At 31.6% G+C, this 22,253-nt stretch overlaps 2 protein-coding genes across 2 annotated transcripts; one reads left to right on the top strand and one right to left on the bottom strand.

The window, feature by feature from the left end:
- Positions 1 to 783: 783 nt before the first annotated feature.
- Positions 784 to 4,483, bottom strand: LOC146540132 (ER membrane protein complex subunit 2-like). Its single transcript, XM_085207716.1, has 7 exons — positions 4,259 to 4,483; positions 4,056 to 4,166; positions 3,755 to 3,908; positions 3,015 to 3,158; positions 2,521 to 2,677; positions 2,142 to 2,237; positions 784 to 1,616 (listed from the first exon to the last, which is right to left on the bottom strand). The coding sequence occupies exons 1-7, from the start codon at positions 4,290 to 4,292 to the stop codon at positions 1,440 to 1,442; spliced, it is 873 nt and encodes a 290-aa protein (XP_085063842.1). The 5' UTR covers positions 4,293 to 4,483; the 3' UTR covers positions 784 to 1,439.
- Positions 4,484 to 6,822: 2,339 nt separating this feature from the next.
- On the top strand, positions 6,823 to 21,956 carry LOC146540131 (uncharacterized). The gene is made up of 8 exons (XM_085207436.1): positions 6,823 to 7,080; positions 7,278 to 10,348; positions 10,760 to 10,866; positions 12,189 to 12,397; positions 12,995 to 13,286; positions 15,524 to 15,661; positions 16,151 to 16,403; positions 16,776 to 21,956. The coding sequence occupies exons 2-8, from the start codon at positions 7,493 to 7,495 to the stop codon at positions 17,280 to 17,282; spliced, it is 4,362 nt and encodes a 1,453-aa protein (XP_085063562.1). The 5' UTR covers positions 6,823 to 7,080; positions 7,278 to 7,492; the 3' UTR covers positions 17,283 to 21,956.
- Positions 21,957 to 22,253: the final 297 nt, after the last annotated feature.

Genomic DNA, 22,253 nt, shown 5'->3' with positions numbered 1-22,253 from the left:
ACAAGATATGTAGGGGGTGAAATATGTAGGGGGGCTACAAACAATTTTAATTTTTTGTAGATACTTCCCATTTTTTTAGTTGTTAACCGACTTCTGTAAGAAAAGTTAAAGGAGCTTATCAATTCGACTGTGTGTTTTTTTATTTAATATAATTAAAATCCTTTTTGTTTATTGTATGTCTCTGTTACATTAGTTAATTAATATAAATGTAACATACATGTAATTATTATTTAATATTAATAAAAAGATAAAAAATTCTACAGCATCAATTGTCATCCAAGGAATTAATTATATCAAGCATTATCATAATACTTAAATAAGCAAATATGGTGCAAGATACCAAAGCTTCTATTTTTAGATAGAAATTTTATCATTTTTTCTTTACTCTTGAATGTCTAACATTATATTGGTTTTTTTTAGCTTCACACTGTATCTTGCAAACGGGAATAGATACAGGTATATAGGTAGAGGTATCCTGGGAACCTAATGTGGACACTCTGTTCGCATTTAGACAGTTCCCTTCTCGACTTTTCGCCTAATTTTCGAGGCGTTGCGTGTTGAGTGGATGAACTCAATGCCAGCCAGGAAATGAAAATATTAAATATTATATCCCCGAGTGGGAATCCACAATCGTCGCGTTTACAGTCGCACGCTTGTTCCCCTGCGCCACAGCGATCTAAACGTTTTTTTATAAATGAAGGAAAAAATAAAATTGTTATATACATGGATATGAATGGATAAATGGATTACATATGTTGCAATATGAGTGAAGGAAAAAAAACGTTTAATTCTACATAGTAATATTTACTACACCAAAGTATACAGAAGAATAAGATTATACCATATACAATTGTTATATTCAAATACAGATACTTTTTTAATTTATCACATTGGATATAATTTAAAAACTATTCATTTTAACTTATTTGTATAATTTGTGTTCAGTAACTATATAAATTTAAAATCGTTTTCATTACAACATGTAAATAAAATCATAACTCTAAATTTATACCACCCTTACTAGCCTTTTAATTTCCAAAAAAAAGCCAACCATTTAATAATATAGAAAAGAATAAGTTTTACTTTTGCTTTGTTGTCTTGTCTTGTAACCAGAGCAAGAAAATAAAAACAAATGATTCCCCCGCATGGGAATCGCACCCACAACCGTCGGGTTTTACAGTCAGAGATTGTGCCTGCTGCACCAAGACAGTCATAATTTTTCTTTCTCCATACATTTTACATTTGAGCATACATGTGTACATTTTTATTTACTCAATTCAGCCGAACTCAACATTAAGATAGTCAAAGTTGTTACTACAGGAGAGGGTTGAACATTTTACTGCAACTTTATAAATACAGATTGCTATAATAGAAACTTTTAAATATAATTATATTTATTTATATTAAATATGTAATTTCGTACAATACAATTATTTAATTTAATCAGCTATAGCTAAACTCAACATTAAATTAGACAAAGCCGGCACTGCAGCAGAGGGTTGAACCTTTTTCTGTCTCTTTATAGCTTCAGATTGTGCCCATTGAGATAACTTGAAAATTTCCTTACGTTTCGAACTGCCTGATGATTTGTAATGGGTGAGTAGGTTATTTGTAACCTGAAAATTTTTATTAAGGTTTTATTATTAAAATTCCGTCGAATTATCGTGGCATTGCGGGCTGTGTGGCGGAACTCTCAATGACGCGATTCAAGCTTTTATAAAGCGTGTTATTTCTTATTCTGAATATATTTTATTTGATTTTCACGTTTTTATCAAACGGTATAGGAAAACATTTTCTGAGGCGCGGGTTCAAATAATCAGAATTACTAGGTTTTACATACCTAACAAGATAAATATGAACCCAGTGAACCCCACTCTTGGAAACCGTTCAAGCACACAGAAAAACTACTAAATCATATGTTCTCATCAAGCTACATCGAAATTTTTATATGCACTTTAAAAGTTATGTATGTTTTGTAAAATAGTATTTTCTTTTGTGTGGAAATAGTGTAATTAATTAATACTTTAAAAATAAAAGTAATCAATAATGTTTAAGCAAACATGACATAATTAATAAATTTCTAAAGATCTATATATACAATATATTCTTATTTACTATAAAAATATAATCATTATACTCACTAAGAACAGGCCAAGCAACGCGCGCATATTATCCGGATTCAATTTTAAGGCTTGACAGTAATAAGACTTTGCTAGCTCCATATTATCTACTCCACCCTGAATTAAAAAGTTATAATCACATCAAAAATCTGTATGAAAAATGTAACAGGAAAGCTATATTGAAATTCTTATATATAACTAAGTTTACTACACATTTTTTATAAATTAGCTTATGGCTTAAGTTGCTAAAGCCACCTACATAACATTTTTATTGTTAAAGCTAAAAAATAAAACTTAGGGAATGTAGGGTAGCACTAAGAGGGGATTTTAAAAAAATCTTTAAGGTATGAGAAAAAATAGTATATATACATTTTCCTGTATGTACATATCCATATATTACCATGGTATATCGTATATCAGCATAACGTTGATGCATCAAGTGATTATGAGGTTGGTGGAGAATAAGTTCTTCAACACAGAAAGCTGCCTTCGAGTACTCTTGGACCTGCAGATAGAACTCTGATAGTTCTTGCCAAGCTTCCATGTCAGACATAAACCTTAAAGGAAAAAAAGGTTTTTATATATTTCTTCTAATTCAGCTAACATGCTTTATTGCTTATATAGAAAGGTAGATAATCTTGTATCATCAAAATCATGTTATGTCTCATCAGTACAAAGCGGGAAAGTGAATAAATTGAATTATTAAATAAAATCCTTTGTGTAAAAAAGCTATAACTATGTTGTTTTTCTATTGTTAATACCATACTAAATAGGGGTGACTAACTTTTTTTTGACATAATGTAATTTTGAAAAAAATGCAAAAAAGTTGATCAACTCGAATTACCATCAATACCATGTTACCATATGTTGATTTCTATCCCTAAGTTTACTTACTTTTTTAAATAATCAACTAATTCCTTTATAGCTTCATTAATAAGGCCTTGGGCTTTCAAAATGGCGACGCGACGCTTACGTGCCAGGGCATTAGTTTCATCCATTTTTATAACACTGTCAAGAATTTCTAATGCTTCATCATACCTGTAAAAAAAAAATTAGCTTCACACATATAGCAAAGTTGTGAGAGAATTGAGTGTTAAGACTCTGAGACTGTTTTCTACTTTATTTTTAATGCAGATATAGGACATTCAGTAATGTAACTCAGAAGAGCTGCAACACTTCCTTCTGATTAAGATACTTCATAATTTCCTACTTTGCGTTGAATACACAACCTGTCATTTTTGCAGTCACATATTTGTGCCCATGCACCACAGCTGACCTCTGCACCACAACAATTACATTTGTGTATCAAGAAGCAGAACACACTGCTTTCATTTTGCATATTGCCAGAGTTTACCTCATTGTGGCATCAAACCCACAAGTAGCTTAGTCTGGTGAGGCTGTCTTGTTGTGTTACTATGACCTCAATTCATAATAATCTATTGGGTAACAAAAAAAGAAACATTTTCTTTCTTAAAAACTAGAAACTTTAAAAGTAATTTTATAAATATGCTAGGGTAATATTAAATTTAGCCCAGTAGATTCTGAGATTAGTATGTTCAGCCAAATAAACTCTTTAGCTTTTTATTTGTTTATTTGTATAGACATGAAATAAATATGAAATTATAATCACTTACTGTTCCTTTGCCTCAAAACACATAGCTTTGAATATCATAACTCTAAGGCTGTCTGGAAATTCTTCGGAGAGCATCATTATTGTCAGTTTTCCTGTACCATCAACACAGTGGCCATCCAATGCTGCATAAATTAGTTGTTCCATTATAACATATTCTGGAAGCACAAGGCATTATTAAGTATCTTATGATAATTGTCAAATACAATATTTTATTGCATTTACTTCATTGATGGACGAGATCTTAGATTGTTTATGTTATAGTTTAAAATAAAAAACACATCGAAATATACTTTTATACGCACTTTCATTGCCCATTTTGGGTAAATGCTTCATAATAGCTTCAAACATATATAATAGCTCCATATTTGGTCTTTCGTTGTTCTCACGCCACTGTCGTAATGTATCTAAAATTTCTGAAATACAATATTATTTTAATATTAAATAAATAGTTTATACCTATATAATAATTAATTTAATCATTGTTATCTTATTGTAAGGCACATACCTGTGTGACTTAAATCGTTGTAGTTGTAAGACATATTGAAGTATAGAAAATTTGTTAAGATTCTTAAAAAGTTTATAATATTTAGTATTTATGTTTTTATATGAACTGTTAATAGGAAATTACAAAATTCACATTGAAAATTAAAATTTATTGCTTAAAAATCAAACGTCATTGTGACTGTCACTTATTGATGTTGCCAGTATGTTAAAAGTTAAAAATAAAAAATCAGCTAAACTTCGGATTTTCATATACGGTACTAAGGTATCACCTAAGCATGATATTAAATTAAATAGTCACTTAAAGAATTAAACTTTTAAGAATTAGCTGTCCAAAACATTTTAAATATTATATTATATAAATTAAGAATTTAATTAGCACAGTAGGTTTTTTTAAAATAATTATGAACAAGTGTGTTAAAAGCATTGAAATGATATATCTAAAGTATAAAATACTAGGAACCGCCAAATGCTATGCAGGGAAGGTTGCGTAAAATGCGAAATTATTTGTTTTTGTCCGCACGTGCTGTGTTAAGTTAGTCAAAGTTCAATCTGTACGCATGAATTTCAAAACGTTCCACAGCTTAACTCTATGGGACACATTTTGACCATTTACTCAAAAACTACAATTACAATTAACACCAAACATTTACTCAAAACTTACAATTACAATTAAAACCTACGTTCCTGTAAAATTTCAGAGCTGTAGGTTTAACGGTCTAGACTCTAGACCGTTAAACCTACAGCTCTGAAACTCTAGACTCTAGAGGAGTAGCATTACAACGAAACACGCTTTTGACCAGTAAGAGCTTCGCTTCACTCAGCTCAATAAATTCACTACTGTTTATGATGATTTCGGAATATTTATCTTTTTAGAACTTGCCAGTTTTATCAGTAATAATAATCAATGACATATTATTTAGATATCCTATATCTTATAAAACAAAGTCGCTTTTCGTGTCTGTCTGTTGTTTCTAACTCTTCTTCTTCTAAACCACCCAACGGATTTTGATGCGGTCTTCACCATTAAGTCGGGTGTTTTTCGTAGAAGGTTTATATATAGTTTATTATTTGTACATTCTTATGTAAATTAACATAAATACGATAGATGTGTATAAAGTCCTACCCGTTGAGACACTTTCGCGCATGCGCTGCTCTAATGGTAAGTACTACATGAAAAAAATGTACTGGAGTATTGTTCCTCTTAATAAGATCTACAAAAAAGTCCGCAAGAGCATATTCGTATCTTTTAAGAATAACGTGTAGTGATCATATTTCTGTCTAAAAATAATAATTTCAATATATTTTTTATTGTGAGGGATATTTTTCTATAATGGTATTAATCCTTATCCTTTAAAATACTTTATTAATTTTCTACGTTACACGAAGATAAAATTTGCTTTTTACAATATTTCGAAATTGGGAATAGTTTTAGAGAAAACCGCATTTAATTGTTGACACATCCCGCTGTTGACACCTTAGCTGTATGTTACTCAAGTTTCACTTATTCCTTACTCTCAGCATATAAATAAGTACATTAGTTACGTTGGCCATTTAATGTAGACCAAAACTGTCTTTTACTGTTTTTCATTTTAATAAGTACTTTAGAAGTTGTAACAATATCAAAAAAATCCTTGCTGCGAAACGGCTCGCCACTCGCCATGTGTCCGCCGCGCCCGCCTGCCTTACACGCATCGGTGGTTCAGTGGTAGAATGCTCGCCTGTCACGCGGGCGGCCCGGGTTAGATTTCCGGCCCATGTATTCTATTTAATTTTCCTCACAGGCAGCCACGTCGTGCTTGCTTTTCATCAGGGACAGAATACCCCCTTCAGCATTAACCACAAGCTCGAAAAAAAAAAACCCGGCTGCCTTTATAGCAACGAAGATTTAGTTAGATGCGTTTGCACGTATTGGATAATTGGAGTTGAATGTATTATTTATGCGCGATATATTTGGTTTCACATTTTTTGTAGTAGTTATTAGTAGGTAGGTTTTTGTTTATAACTTCTTCCGTTTAACTATTTTTAAACTATCTAAAAATAGTCATTTAAATATATTTTAATAAGTACTTGAAAAGATTAGTAGCACAGATTTAAAATTACGGTACCTACTAAAAATTCCTTGCTGTGTAAAACAATTGGAAAATCCTTATTGAAACTACAAAAATGCGGGTTGCATTAGGGTTTAATTAATTTTCACATTATCTTAAGTGCAAACATACATTACATGAATAATCCAGTAGTTAAAGCGGGCGAAGCCGCAAGAGGGTCGCTAGTATTTAATAAATCTATTATACGATATAGATTAATTAGAGATTAGATTTATTTTACAAACTTCATAAGAAAAAATATATATGTATATATATTCTTATAAAAATCTTCATTTTGTACTTTTATGAACAATATAGAATTAAGTGGTATGGTTAATTTTATGTTACACAAAGTGAACTTTGCCAATATGAAAATATTTAATTGTGTGTATGTAGCTTTATAGTTTATTGACACTAAATGACTATTTCTTTTCACGCATACATCGGTAGTTGTAGAATCGATCGTTGAATAAGTTCTAGTACTATACTATGGTATTATGAAAGATATCATGTCGCAGAAATTCGAATGTCGTATATCGGAATATGAAAGATTTTGTGTTGCCGTGAGCATTCTGTGGTGATGTGATGTGAACCTGTGATCAAGACGTCTGCAATATCGCAATATGTCTGACTATTTGGAAATATTTTTAGAATTAGCGTAGTCATAAATAATAAAAAAAGATCTATTTTAAAGGTGTCCATGATATGGACTATACATGACACATATTATAAAGAGGTAAGCCCCGTTATTATGTTAACACTACAAAGGTATTCAATTCTTTCTTCTCGTATTCGACTTTTTTATATATCAATGGCCTTTATCTTGGACTTTTGTTTTCTTTTGTCTCTTAATCGTATATCGAACTAGTTTTTTGGTGTTTGGTCATGCGAAATCGTTCATTTTTACTGACGTTGCTTTATTTTGTCCGACAGATCGATAAGGAGACGAGTTATAGTGAAGATATGTGTTGTGGGCCATTCGCTTTACGTGTGTATAGTGAATATGCGCGTGACAGGATTGAGGGGCGCCGTGCAAAGTGGTGCTTCGATCTGAGTGCGCATTGGACGATATAACGTTTCACGCCTCGCCAGGGTTAACCTGCGCGACGCGTTTTTTTGTATATATTTATATTATATAGAAAATAAACATGGATCAAAGAGTTCAGTGCCCTGTGTGTACACTGTATCTACACAGTGGGATGTCATTAGCATCACATTTGGATACACATCCAAAAGATCAAGTAATAAAAGCATTATGTAGCCTATCAGCAAAAAATTCTAACTTTGGAAGCAGAAGTACCACTCCATTGAACTCAGAAAGGTCATATAGAAGCAGATCACGTACTCCAGCTACAGATGACAGTGGCCGCTGGGGCAACTCCCATCGTAATAGTGATACTGATAGGTATTGGAGAAGAACACCGAGCCGCACGAAATCAACCCCAATTTCAAGCAATTCAAGAAATCCAACGCCAGATATTAGAATTGGAAATATTTCATTTGAAAACCATAACTCTAATAATAATTCCAGTCAGTGTTCTGATTCATGTACAGTGAAATCTGATAAAACACAGAAGACATATGGCTCTAATGGTCAGTTGTCAGCTTCTGAATTCGATCAACAATATCCCTACTATGGAGATCAACAAGAAGATACAGAAATAAAATTTTCAAGAAGTTCAGAATATAGTGCACAAGTAGAGAATTCAAATAATTTATTTGCATATAGTATGCCTGTCATGGGGCCGGGAGTAAAGCTTCCACCAGGTATGATGCCAACAGTGCCTAGACGGAGTGGCGACTTTGCAAAGATTTTACCTAAACAAGGAAATTTATTAATGAAAACCAATATGAGTGGAATGCAATATATGTCCCCTGGAGGGAAACCAATGCATGTAATGATGCCTACACCACCAACATTTATGCAAAAAAATACGCAAAATAATATGATTATGGCTGGAAGTATGCCAGGGTCACCAATGCTAGACCCAAAATCAATGCCTTCAACAATGAATCCTCTTAGTAGCCAATTTAATCCACTGAATACCGGATTTACACCTGGAACTACTGTAGTTACACAAAACTCTCATATTATTTATAGGGAAATGGTGCACAATATTGATGGTAAGCCTTTTCCTTCAAATATGCCACCTGTGCTTGGAGGCCCTGAAACTGTTACAAATGTGGCTCAAAGTAGTTCTATGTATCAAAATGTAATGGTTGTTGACCAGTACGGTAACACATCGTGCATGTATTCAACACCGCAACATCTAATGCCAAAACCATGTAATCCTATATTTAATGAAGGTATACCATCATATATGCAAAGTATGACTAATAAAACTTCCCAGCGTATGGTCAATGACACTAATAAAACATTGATTATTGAAGTCAGTCCTATGACAGACGGTCAATCTAATGAAGAAAGTCAAATACCTCGCACTCCGCAGCAAAAAAATCATCCAATTAAGAGAAAACTTGAAAAAGAAAAGTGTGAATTGAAAACTGAATCACCAGGGTCTAGTAAAGGATTAAAAATTCTTAGTAATATTAAAGTGGAAGTTCCTGTCCAACATCATAAAAATATGCTTAATACTGTTATGGATTTGACAGGTTCAGCTGATTCTGATTACCCTGATCGTTCAGTAACTCCAGAAAAAATATTGCCAGATTTAGATGAAGATCCCACAAGTATAATGGATGAATGTACCCAACGTTCATGTATTAGTGTAGATAGTATAACATCAAATGCATTTACTGGAATAAAAGGTTCATCTAATCAATCTTTTAAAGATTCTTCGTCTAAATCAAACTCTTTAGAAAATAAACTAGATACAGAATTTTCGGACAGTTGTCCAGTTCCTGATCTTATATGCAATGAAAAACCTTCTATATCGCCTTGCAGTGAATTATCGGAACAGGGTGATAACTCAACTGAACACATCCTACCATCACCTAAACCCGAAAGTAGTCAACCATACCAAAGTTCTTTATGTAATGGTAATGATACTCGCAAAAAATCTGGCAAAGCACAAAAGAATAATGTTTTAAGGCTGAACAATATTTTCGTAAAGAAACATAAAAAAATTTTGCAAATAAGGAATTCTAAATTGGATCATCCTTCAAAAGCAGCTCTAGCAGAGCAAGAGCCAAGAGCGTCATCATCATCTCGTAAGTCACCAGAAAATTTTTCCATCACTAAAATCCGCCAACCAGATTTAATGGAAATTAAACCTAATCTACAGACTGTTTCCATTGAAAAAATCAAAGATATCGATGTTGACGATCGTAATAATTTCGACGCTAACACCGAGGAACAGTCGATGGATATCGAACCAGTTACTCCGTCCAACGTCAACCATTCCAATGATTTTTCAAGCAATGCATATAATGCCTTGGTGCAAATTAAAGAGGAAGTAAATTCTAGTAACGAATTTAGCAATGAAGCCGTAAGGTCTCCTGCTGATATTGCACCTATGGAGACACTTAGGCCCATTAATGTGATCAATTATAGCAATATGGCGGATTTTGATGATGATTCAAATCACAGGGAGCTATTAGAATTAGAGGCAACGTCAAAAAATAAGCAATTTGTGTCTATGATGAATGAAAATTATTTTGGTGACAATATTTATGCAGATTATTTCACACCTGACAGAGGAGAAACTTTCGAAGCCCAGAAGGAATCTAATTTTTCTAAAGATGTTGCTAAAGACGCGATGTACGTTTGGGGAGAGCCTTCACAAAAAGAGAGTGAATTCGTTTTGCCCAATTTCATCCACGAGAGTTATAAAATAGCAGAGAGTGGTATGGATTATTCCGACATTGGCGCGGGGGAAGAACAAACGGATAGGGGCGAAAAAGACAGCAAAGTAGATGTTTTATGTGAAAGTAGAAGTGAGGGTGAGCCACCATTAAACATTTGTGCAGATGAAAGAATGCCGCCGAGAGGTGAACTGAGCGGGCAGGAAAGCAATGGAGATATGGAGTCACCTTGGAACGGGGTAAGCTTGGCGATTAAATATTTATATATTAAATTTATTCACAGTTTATATTCAACTGTAAGAGTTTAACAATAATTATACAATTAGCTTCGAAATCGCGGTTTTTGTGTCAAGGTCGTATACGCGATGTAAATAAGTAGCTCCTACTTTATAAAGATAGTCGATTTAAGGCTAATATCGGAAAAAAACAACTAAAGTAACCAACTACCAATATATTTATGTGTGTAACTGGATTATTCTTGTACTATTTTTTAATCTTAAAATTAAGGCTTTAGGCTTAATGCTTTTAATCTTTGCAAAAAAAAAAAACTATTTAAGTAAATGCATTACTTTTTTAATGAATAAAAAAATTGACTTAAAATTTATGAAATATTATAAATAAATAAATAATTTGTTTTTAATTTTTTTTAGATGTATTCCGGAGTGCCGCCCGCGGCAGAAGCGTACGATCTAATGGCGCGGGAAAGTTGGGTGTCAGACGGCTCTGACGTTGAAGTGACAGAGAAAATTGAAAATATGTCAGTAAAATATTTTGATTTCTTTTTTATCTTGTTGTTATACCTAAATATATTCACCCTTAATTTTTACGCGATATAAATAATTTTTTTGTACTAAATAAATACAAAATTGTGTGCGTGACAGGTTGTACTTTTGATTCCCACTCGTGGACGCGAAATATTTAATATTTTCATTTCCTCACTCTGGTAAGATGGCAAAGCGCTGCGTTAAGTTTTGCCACTCAACTCAAAATTTAGCGGAATCAGTGAAGCGCATTAGTGGGAACGGAGCGTTAGGTTCCCAGGTTCTTTTTCACTGCCATGTGCGGTATACAGCGTGAAGCTAAAAAATAAATGTTGATATTTATTTATTTATTATCTTCAACACAAGAAATATTACAACATGGCCAAATTACATGGAGATATATTTATAGACTAAATGTTTTCCCAATTAAAGACAATCACATCATGTACTAATAAAATAATAAGTGGTATTAATAGTATATAGATTAAAATATAATAAAATTGAGCAGTATTCTAGGTTGCGGCGAACATAACTGTAATATAATTGTAATAAAGTCTCCACTCTTTTAAATTCCCGTGAACATCTCAGCGCATATCTAAGTCACACAAGTCCAAGAATCGAGCATTTTGTTTACTTGACGGGTAAATCTTAGCTGGCTATCAATATTTATGCCTAGGTCACGAATATGGTCAACTTCATTTAATTTCCGTGTACCAATTTTATAAGATCTCTGCTTTCTATTTCTCTTACGAGTAAATTTAATATGGTTGCATTTGTTAGTATATAAGGTAATTTTATTTGTCAAACATCATTCTGTAATAATATCTAGGTCCTGTTGAAGTAACAAGCCGTCATTGTTTGTTTATATTGTTCAAAACAAACTTTATGGTCAGCGAATATATAAATATCAGAATATTGAATTGTATCACAAATGTCATTTATAAATAAATATATTGAAAAAAAGGGTTCCAAACATAGGATCCTATCCTAAGGGTTCTTGGATTCTTGAGGTACTCCTGTAAATGAAGAAGAAAAGAACTTATTGTAAATGGCTTTGATGTCATGCCATTCAAAAATACGGGAGATTGGCGAGATTTTAAGTAAATTTTACACCACTATCCTGTAATTCCATCTCAAAAGGGGTTTTCGTCTTGATACTAGGTTCTGCTTATCCTACTATATACCTGTGGTAAATAAAAATGAAATGATATCATTTCCTTAACAAAAACATCTATAATCAATTACGATCATCAAGATAATTTTAAGTAAAACAGTCAATTAATAATATTTATTGAAGCTAAATTAATATAAATTTCAGAGAGGAAGATATTCCCTTTCCAAAGGCGCCACGTATGCACAATTGTGCACAATGCGGTAACAAGTTCCCAACCCTTAAGGAACTGCGTGCCCATAAAGCAAACGTTCACGTGTTACCAACTTGCTCGAACTCAAAAACTTCATACAGCCGCCTTATGACGGCGAGAGCGATAAAGAAGGAGGAGAAACCCGATGAGCATGTTTTAGCAGGTATAATTGTTATATATATTTATATTCTATTACTAAAGTGCGGCATTAAGTTCCGCGTTCGAATTTAGACGGAGCGGCTTATAAGGTCTTGGCAGCATGGGCGTATCTAGATATATTTTCTAAGCGGGCCCGAGGTTTAACTTTGAGCAGATATACGCTGTTCGATATATTCTTATTTTTTAAAAAGTTTTCAAGGCATTTTTTTGTGCGATTTTCTGGGGGGCACAGGGCTATTATGGGGTAAGCCCGGCCCACTACACGTACGCTTGGCAGAAGGTTCTCTCTGTGAACCCTTTTATATGCGGGATAAAGCGTGAAGCGAATCAGCTATAGCTAAAATCCAAACACTTAATAATAGAAAAAAAATGAAGGATTAAAATAAATAAGCGCTACAAATTTTACAATGATGTTGCACCAATAATAAAAATGGGTGCTTAACAATCTTATTCATCTTTTTACACTGAATGTTTGAAAAGGTAGCTATTAAATCAATACTAATCAGCAATATCTTGAAAATTTTCTCTTCAAACTAAGTTCTTTCTGCTTTGTCTAATGCTAAATATATATATAAACATGATTAATAAAAAAAACTTTCAGGCAATCTCTTATCAATGGACTCTAAGGAAACAATAGCGTCTGCTATGCTCCAAGTCTACCACCAGCAATTCGAAGCTAAACCGTCCCTCGACGGCATATTAAAGCAAGAAAACAAGAAACGCAGGAAAGATTTCATATGTCCGACATGTAAAGTGGACCAATTAACAGATGCGGCTTTCCACGCCCATCTTAAAATACATCCGCTTGAGTGTTTGACTTGTGGAAAGTGTTTCTTTAGAAGAGCAAACCTGGCCTTACATGTGAAAACACATTTAGGGATAAAGAACTATAAGTGAGTTGTGCATGTACGTCCATTTCAAGGATTTATTGCTTGTTTCATTCAAACTGATAACTAGTTGCATATTGATTAATAATTTTTTTGGAATATGTATAGAAATTTTAATGTAGTGTGTAGTGGAATTGAACCCGCATCTGTTGGTTACCGTACGAGCGGTCTGACCATTGAGCTGCTCGTTTTTATCAAGCAACATTGAAATTCTTATACACTTGTTATAATTTTTCTATTAAAACATTCCCATTTTAATGAATATATTAACAAATTATTAATTACAGTGTTTGTATATTTATTATATTATTTTACTTAACAAATGGTGTCAGTATTGGTTTTTACTAACATATGTAGACATTCACATATACACTAACATTATTTTAAATAAATTTAGTGAAGTTATTTATTACTAATTTAGCAACTTGAATGTCAATAATAACATGAAATAATTGATATTAAGAAAATGAAATGAGTTTTCTTATAATTTTTGGTTTTCCGCCCCGATTTGGTGTGAAAGATTACATAACTATTTATTTTGGAAGATTATTCTAATAAGTCATTGCTTTAACTATAATTTGAAGTACAAATTCAATTTATTTAAACAAAGAAATTACTAAAATATTTAATTTTTTTTTATAATATGTCATTGCTATTTAATTACCAAGGACATAAGGATTACAAATATTATTGAGCGCTCTGCTGGAGACTTTTTACGCCCTTTGGCACCAATAGGCTGCCAAACGGTTTGACCGATTGAGATGAAAATTTGCAAACATATAGATATGACCACGTAGGCGTAAAAAAATTTCTAAAAATTCAAAAATTAATTTCTCGCTTCGGTCAAAATGTGAAAACTACCGAGATTTTGCGAGCGCAGCGAGTTAAAATTGAGTATTTAAAATACGTAAATTGTTTTTACAAAGCTTTAATATGTCAATTAATATATTAAATATTATTTTATAAATGATATTAATATTATAAAATAATATTGCCTAATTCATGGGATGGATTTTTGGTGTGTTTTCTTGTGTGCTTTGGTTTTGGTTTGGTGTGTTTTGGTATCTATGAGATCCCATACTTATATGTTATTTTAGAAAGAAAGATTATTATTATATTTCAATATACATACATTATTAAAGAAAATTATCTTTACGCATCTTGAATTAGGTAAAAATAATTTAAACCATACATACAAAATGGGTCAAGATTATAGAATTCAGAGTATATTATATTCTTGAGCCATTTTGCTATATTACGTGTTAAATGGCGGATGTAAAGGCCGTGCTTTGTTTAATCCTACCATAAAAGGAAATGATGGTATTTATAATTTATAAAAATATAGTTTTCTGTGGAAATTGAACCTGCACGATAGTTGCAGGTAACCAAAAATAAAGAATTACAATGTCGTCATAAAGAATGTGTTTACATCTTTATTCTATTTTAAACCTCAATCAAAAATAAATATTTATTTGCGTTATCTAAATATAATCTGTTAGTGTTATTGTTTATAAACTGTGATAACGATTGTTTTGACATAGAGAGTGGTTGTGTTTGTGTGTGCGTGTGCTTCTATTATAAAATAGATATATTTAGTTTTTACTCGAATAAATATAAAAAAAAAATTCTTTATACCCCTCCTGGTGGCTAACATGACGGTAGTGGATTCGATTTTCGCTCGATTATTTTCATTTCCTAACTCTAGTGACATTAGAAAATGCAGCATTAATTTTTTCCACTTAACATGAAATCAAAAAAATTGATGCGTGTGAAACGAACTTAACCGTAGATTCCCTCTGACTCTGCTATACAGGGGATGCGGAACACAGCGTGAATCTGAAACAAAAAAGTATAGTACTTGATACTTTTTGTTAGGTATAACCACTTACCACTTATTAGGTTCGTAAGGCCACTAAATATTATATTTTCGATATGTTTATAGATTTTTTATAATATTTTTCTATTCTCGGTGGGAAATGACACTTGAAGCATTTTTTTTTCTTTATACTTGAAAATAAATAAATATTGAGTAGGTTGCCGCGGTGCAAGGGCACAAGCGTGCAACTATAAACTATCAGTTGGGGGTTCGATCACGTCATTCTTGGGAATCTGAATATTTTAATTATCTCGCTCCAACACTTAACACGCCACAAGAATTCGGCGGAAATTGGAAAACAGATGAGTCTAAATGGGAACTTAGCTTCTTAACACTAAATAAATAAGTATTAACAATATATTTCCAGATGCGACATATGCGAGAAGCGTTTCATAACGCGGCAGAAGCTGACCGAGCACCACAACACGCACACGGGCCGCGCACCCGTCAAGTGCACGCTGTGCGACGACACCTTCAGGCGGTACTCCAATATGGTGCAACACAGGTATGTGTGTGCGTGAACGGCGTTGAGTTGCGCCACTCAACAATGTCTCGATAATTGTGTGGAATGTGGAGAACAGTGTTCGTAATACTAGGTTTTGCGACAGATAAATTCGATCGTTCCATATTGAGGGTTTTAAGTACACATTTTTGTTCCATTGTGTTTAAATAAGTTCCTTTTAAAATCACAGTGGTGTTACATATAAATGTTTAATTAATTTTTTTAAATATATAATTAAATTTCACAACAAAGTATAAATCTCATTCTAAGCTAAACAGTTTTCTTGTACCATAAAAAAATCAACACCAAAAGAAAACTTATTGCTACTAAAAAACATATATGTTTTAACCTTTCTGATGTTTAATAAGTAACTAACAATAAACACGTTAATTTAGCCTTTAAATGCGGTATACACTTTATATTATACTTTTTACAATAGCAATAGTATAAAATATTGGGTTCCCATAAAGTGAATAAATAATAATATTACAGAGACCGTCACCACTTCAAAAAGAAGACAAAAATCCGCGACTTCGTCTGCCATTGTGGTGCTGTGTTCCACTCTAGGGCCAAGCTCCTCTGGCATAAGGAAACCCATGAGGACAAGCCCAAAGCGTGTTTGTACTGCAGCGACAAATTTGTTCACGCGGCGTCGCTTACGAGACACGTACGGAGGTCGCATAATGAACATTTCGCTGATGCGCAGAAGGGAAGGGAAAATGTGCCGTGTCCTGTGTGTAAACAGGTAAATTTACTTCGTTTTTTTGTATATAACTAGGTAGCCATTTTGAAAATGTAGGTATAGAAAGACAGAAGAAATCGTGGCCATGCCTTAATCTATGCCCTCTATTTACGGTGTGTAAGACAGAGCGCGTAGTTGAAGGCTAATGTTTATTATATTTATTTATTTTATTTATTTAAATATAAGAATCAATATTCTGAGTAGAGATCGAATCCACAAAAATGACATGTAATTATAAATAACTTTAAAACCAGCTGCATCGCTTTGGCGTTACAAGCAAATATACTATCGTAAGGGTATTAAAGTTATTTAAAAATATTATGAGAGTGTTGAATTTTATCATTTATTCTCAATTTTTTTAATCATCAATTACAGTTATACCTCCGAGCGAATCTACGCGCTCACCTCCTAACGCACAGCGGCAAGCGTCCCTACAACTGCATCATATGCAACAAAGGATTCACAACCAAATGGAACCTTAAACTGCACCGGTGGACCCACCTCAGTCGTTCAGCGAAGCCTTATAAATGCACCCTATGCAAAGGTGCATTTATACGACACACAGAATATATATCACACATGAATGCTCATAAGTCTGTACGTCCCTATACGTGCAACTACTGCGGCTGTCAGTTCATAAGGAAATACAACTGTCAACGACACGTCAGAGAGCACGAAATGGCGAAGAAGTATGTGTGCAAAGTACCGGAATGTGGTAAATCGTTCCATAGAAGTTATTATTTGTCCGAACACATGAAAGTGCATAGTGGTGCGAGGCCGTTCTCCTGTAATATATGCGGGAAAACTTCCAGCAACAAATCAAATCATAATAAACACGTCAAAATACATCACGCTCGAGAACCGGTTGCGACTGAAGCGTAAATATGTGTTGATAGTGCTGCCTTTTTTTTCGTTGTCTATTTTGTTATGTGATATTTGGATTGTATAGACGCAAAATAAAGCAATTTTCTTCCATTCAGATCGATATTTGTTGAAAATTATATTAAAAATGTATTCGTAATTTCTTGTCGGCTTTGAACAAATATTATTGGACTTTAACCGATATACGCCTCTTTAACGGACCATGAGTTTGTAGTGTAAAAAAAAATAACAATAAAAAATAAAAAAACTGATATATTATAACATGTATATAATAGAAAATAAAATAACCACTGAGTTAGGCAAGAACATAAAAAAAATTAACAAGAAGAAAATGAATATTGCTATATTTGCATTTATATAATTCATATATTTCCTAAAGTGTCGTTCATAGTTAGTGTTTCCTTTGCATATTACGATATGATAATCTGTATGATATTAACATTGAAACATTATAGAAATAATCAAGGCTGCTAACTTATTTAATATTGTTAGATAATCTCTTCAAATTGTATGTATATATGTACGGAATAGCAGCACTATTATCGAATATTCCAATATGGCGCCGCCACAATGTAAATATTTAGTTAAATTTAAATTTTATTGTGTAAATACAGGACCAAGTTTGCGTGTAAATTGACGGAGTTACGGCATTTTGCAATTTCATTCTAGCATATTGTTGTACGACGGGACGTTGGGTGTCCTTATTTGCATTATTTTTCAGTTTTCAATTGTATTACTGATACTGAGTGAGCTTTAGCAAAAATATATTATTTTATGATTAGATTTTACCGGCAGTTTGTCTGCGTTGTCAATTGGAAATATCTATGTTGTATGTGTATAAGTAGTATGATGTGTATGATACCCATTGATAACGAGGATATTGGAATACGTAGAAACTATAATTATGTGTATTTATGTTGTACATTACATCGATTTAAACATTAACATCGTATAGAAAGACTTTTTTTAATTAGCCTGATAATTTTGATTGATTGACTTGATCTTGTAAAAATCTTGCTATGTTGCCAACAATATTTCTATAATACTTTAAAATATAAAAAAAACTAAACAAGAAAATAGCATATCTCGATATCTGGCTAATGATAAAAATAAATCTTCCTTTAGAAATGTACCAGCAACCTCAATCCTAACCTACTAATGAAAAAAAAATGTAAAAGTTTGTGAGGATGGATGTTTGTTTCAATTTCATGCAAAAATTATTGAATGGATTTAGACAAAACTTTACAGTAATATATACATAAGCATATATAATTTATGTAAAGATTTAACAATAAGTTTAAGCGGGTAAAGCCGCGTGCGTATCGCTAGTTTTTATACGAATTGATAGATCTTTTGTTAAAGAATATTCAGTGTCAGTACTAAATTATATTTCTAATCTAAATAGGTTGTGAAAACTATATGAGTCCTACGAATTTTGTAAATAGACGGTAGTTGTATATGAGACCCCGTCGTACAACAACGTGGTTGCGAGTATTATATAGTCAAATTATATGGGCATTTTTGGTAGTAGTACCCCGCTTTTCTATTTTATATTTTTTTATATAAGTAAACTATGTTATTGAGGGGTTAAGACACTTTTTTCATTTTTTTTTCAGTTTTAAAAATATTAATGTCAAAATTTTTTTATGTATTTCAATAGGCCACAATTTTTTTAACCGACTTTAATTTTCAGAGAGCCATACAGCGTAGTAACAAATCACAAGGTTGGCAAATTTTATTATGCCAACCTAAGTATGTCATATATTATTTTTTTCTCTAAATGGAATTTGAATCCATATCCGTCGAATAATTTTATGATATATTTTTATTATTAATTATTATTAACAAACCAATGATGTTGTGGTGGATTTTGGTTATACATTCAATCTCCACTCGATATAATAGACAATTCTCATTTCTCAGCTCTGCTAAGAAAATAGAACATTGTGTTTTTGAGTGGTGGTAGAACTCACCACCACCCTAAATACAATATCTAAGAAATTGGGCGAAAAGTGGAAAACGGAATATCTCCGGCTCCTACCGAGTCTGCTACATGTGGGATACGACGCGAAGCTAAAGAAACAATCATAAACATAGTAACAGGCCTCTCTCCATTTCTTAAATCACTTTATTTGTGCGTCACTCTTGAGCCCTCATAATATTCAGTAGCTTTAATTTCCTTATAATAGTCCACCGAAGAAAATTCTGTGAAAGCGACAAATACATATCAACATTCAATCTTGCAATATTAGATAGTGTTTAAAATTAACGAATTATTTTTTTTAAATGCCTAAAGTTTTCAAATATTTTATCTATTATAATCCATGTCTTATAACTCCCTAAACTAATAGGTTATAGATTAGGCATGTGGAATTCTGAATTTGCTACATTTTTTTTAAATAACCAATAATAATAAAAATCCATTAACCGATGTAATTATATTATATGGTCAATACTAATAATAATAATATTAAGAAACTTATTCAAATATCTCGATGTTTTAAAGTCGTAATCAAGTTTTCATATACACAATTATGTGTACCATAGTTTTTAGCAGATTTCACAGGATTTTTTTCTAAATACAATTTAAACTAATATTGTATTATAACTTTTATTATAATGAGAATTGCTCAAAAAATTTCAAGCCTTAGTAAATTACCTTTAAACGTCGCGTTTTCATTGTGTTTTTTGTAACAAGAATAATATTGCTAGTTTTATATTAATTATTATTATAGACATAGATTTATTTATTATCAACTTTATTTTAATTATATTTAATAATATTAATTGATAAATTTTTACTTTTTCATACTTAAATGTCTTCCGCACTCCAATACGCAATAGACCTTAATATGAATTTTTGTGTTCCTTTTTAATACTTATGTTTTTGATTTTCGGTCCAGACTGTACCATTCTATAAGTTTAACTACTTAAATCTAAAGATTATTAGAAATAAGTAGACAGACAGACAGCTAATGTTTTGGACGAAGGTACATTTTGGTATGTCAAGAGCTTTTGCTGTAAATTATATTGTATTAGGTAGAAATTACTTCATTTAAGTTGTATTTATAATTTTCTTGACAAATAACATACAAATTAATATTATTTTTTAATACAATGAAATGTATGAAAAAAAAGCTGATTCATATTTACAAAGTTTATATGTATTTGACGTCGTAGAAAATGTATTATTATTTTTTACATTTTGTAATGATATGAATTGATATATAGGTTTGTACAGATTTCTTTAGTTTTTTGTTAGATGCGCTGCGCTGGGCGAAGTATACACACAAGTTATTTTAGCTTCCTTATTTACCTTTTTTTGCCTGTTACTATTATAAATTTATACTTATTAAATATTCAGACTACTCTTTCCATATATGTGGACATATACATATTTTATGTAGAACATGGAATGTGATATGAAGCACGATATTTTAAATTATTTCTATTTGTCATTGATTTAAATATTCTACATTTCAAGATAATATAAATTAGTTATATTAACCGATGCGCCCTTACTTTCGTTTATATACAGTCAGTGTGTTTTTTTGATTTTATATAAGCGCAGCAAGGCGAAATTTTTAGGTATATTTAATGTACAATGTGTATACATGTTTATAATATTTTTAATCAAATGAATTCTAAATATCTGTGTTTTTTTAAGGTTTTTGTTTAATTACCTTACATTTTGAAGAAAATTACAAGAAAAGAAAGAAAAATATATGTTTCTAATTGTACAACTATCTTATAATTTACGATGTCCCACCGTTTTCGCTAGGCGCAGTTCGTCTTTTCGATCTTATATATTTCCATTGATGCATAATTTAATTTAGTTTTTCTTTAATACATGTATAAAAAAACATTTGTTGCCATATAAATTATAGGCGACTATGACATTAACATATAGACGTACGTAATTATAAGGGCAAAATCGATCTTTATAAAACAAAAAAACAATCCTACTGTGATTTGATTTTATTGAAATTTAATTATATATCCATAGTATTCATATATACATATATTATGTATTTGAAAATTCAAAATTATAAGCAAATTGTGCAATCCTAAGCCGTTTGTTGTTATTGTTGTTTATAATTTGAGAACCCAATGTCTACTTTAAATTATATGACGAGTTTAAATAAAAATATAATTAATTCAACATTTTTTTATTATCACAGCAATAAAGACCAAGACATTTTGAAATTACTTTTTGGTGACAGTGGACGTTTCGGTTCTCCTAAATGAATATTATATTATTGTATATTTATAACATTTGTTGTGTGTCTTGTAAATGAATCACACCAGCTGTGTTCATACGATATTTTATTATTTTTCTGTATTTTTAACGTAAAACAATGATCTCGTAACTTAAACCACAACAAAAGTTTGATTTTTGTTATTATTAGGAAAATTTGATAGCTTTAGTCGTCATTATCTGAGCATTCGACGAACGAGAACATAATTATATTGGGAGTCGTTAGTTTGTCGAATGTTTTTGCAAGATGGCGGATCCCTACTCGGTTATTAGTATGAATTGGTTATTTATTTTTAAAGTAATTTGTAAATAAATTAAGGTTTTAATTTGTAACACGTGGGTCGTACACCAAAACTCAGTTCAGCGGGGTTACTGGACTGGACATTAGTGTCTGCAATAAATTTAAATAAGTAATATTTTTGAATTTTAATTATATATCCCTTACAATTTTCGACAAAAAAAAAAACCCAAAATTATTCCTGCCATTATTTTTCGCAAAAAAAAGGAAAAGAAGTTGTATTTATAAATATATTTTGATAATAAATGAGACGCAATTGTAACAGCCTCTATCGATAAGATTAAAAGGTTATATTATTAGCTAATTTATTTTTTTTGTACAATCTTCTCGACTTATATTTTTTTATCTAATTAACTAACGCCTGATCTTGAGATACCGTTTTTTCATAAATTTTATATCCATGAATGAAATTTCA

The sequence above is a fragment of the Heliconius melpomene genome, chromosome 3, assembly GCF_056956725.1.
Source record: "Heliconius melpomene rosina isolate 202511_hmr_F chromosome 3, ASM5695672v1, whole genome shotgun sequence".
In the NCBI taxonomy this organism is placed as follows: Eukaryota; Metazoa; Arthropoda; class Insecta; order Lepidoptera; family Nymphalidae; genus Heliconius; species Heliconius melpomene.
This window is presented reverse-complemented; position numbering and strand designations above follow the sequence as displayed.

What these genes read in the sequence shown, in the direction of transcription:
- LOC146540132 (XM_085207716.1), bottom strand. Translation starts at nt 4,292, where the DNA reads ATGTCTTACAACTACAACGATTTAAGTCACACAG. An exon ending in CAACGATTTAAGTCACACAG is followed by an intron (nt 4,167 to 4,258) that starts GTATGTGCCTTA and finishes ATTGTATTTCAG; the next exon opens with AAATTTTAGATACATTACGA. An exon ending in TTAGTTGATTATTTAAAAAA is followed by an intron (nt 2,678 to 3,014) that starts GTAAGTAAACTT and finishes TTTTCCTTTAAG; the next exon opens with GTTTATGTCTGACATGGAAG.
- LOC146540131 (XM_085207436.1), top strand. Translation starts at nt 7,493, where the DNA reads ATGGATCAAAGAGTTCAGTGCCCTGTGTGTACACTGTATCTACACAGT. An exon ending in TGGAGTCACCTTGGAACGGG is followed by an intron (nt 10,349 to 10,759) that starts GTAAGCTTGGCG and finishes AATTTTTTTTAG; the next exon opens with ATGTATTCCGGAGTGCCGCC. An exon ending in CGTGTCCTGTGTGTAAACAG is followed by an intron (nt 16,404 to 16,775) that starts GTAAATTTACTT and finishes CATCAATTACAG; the next exon opens with TTATACCTCCGAGCGAATCT.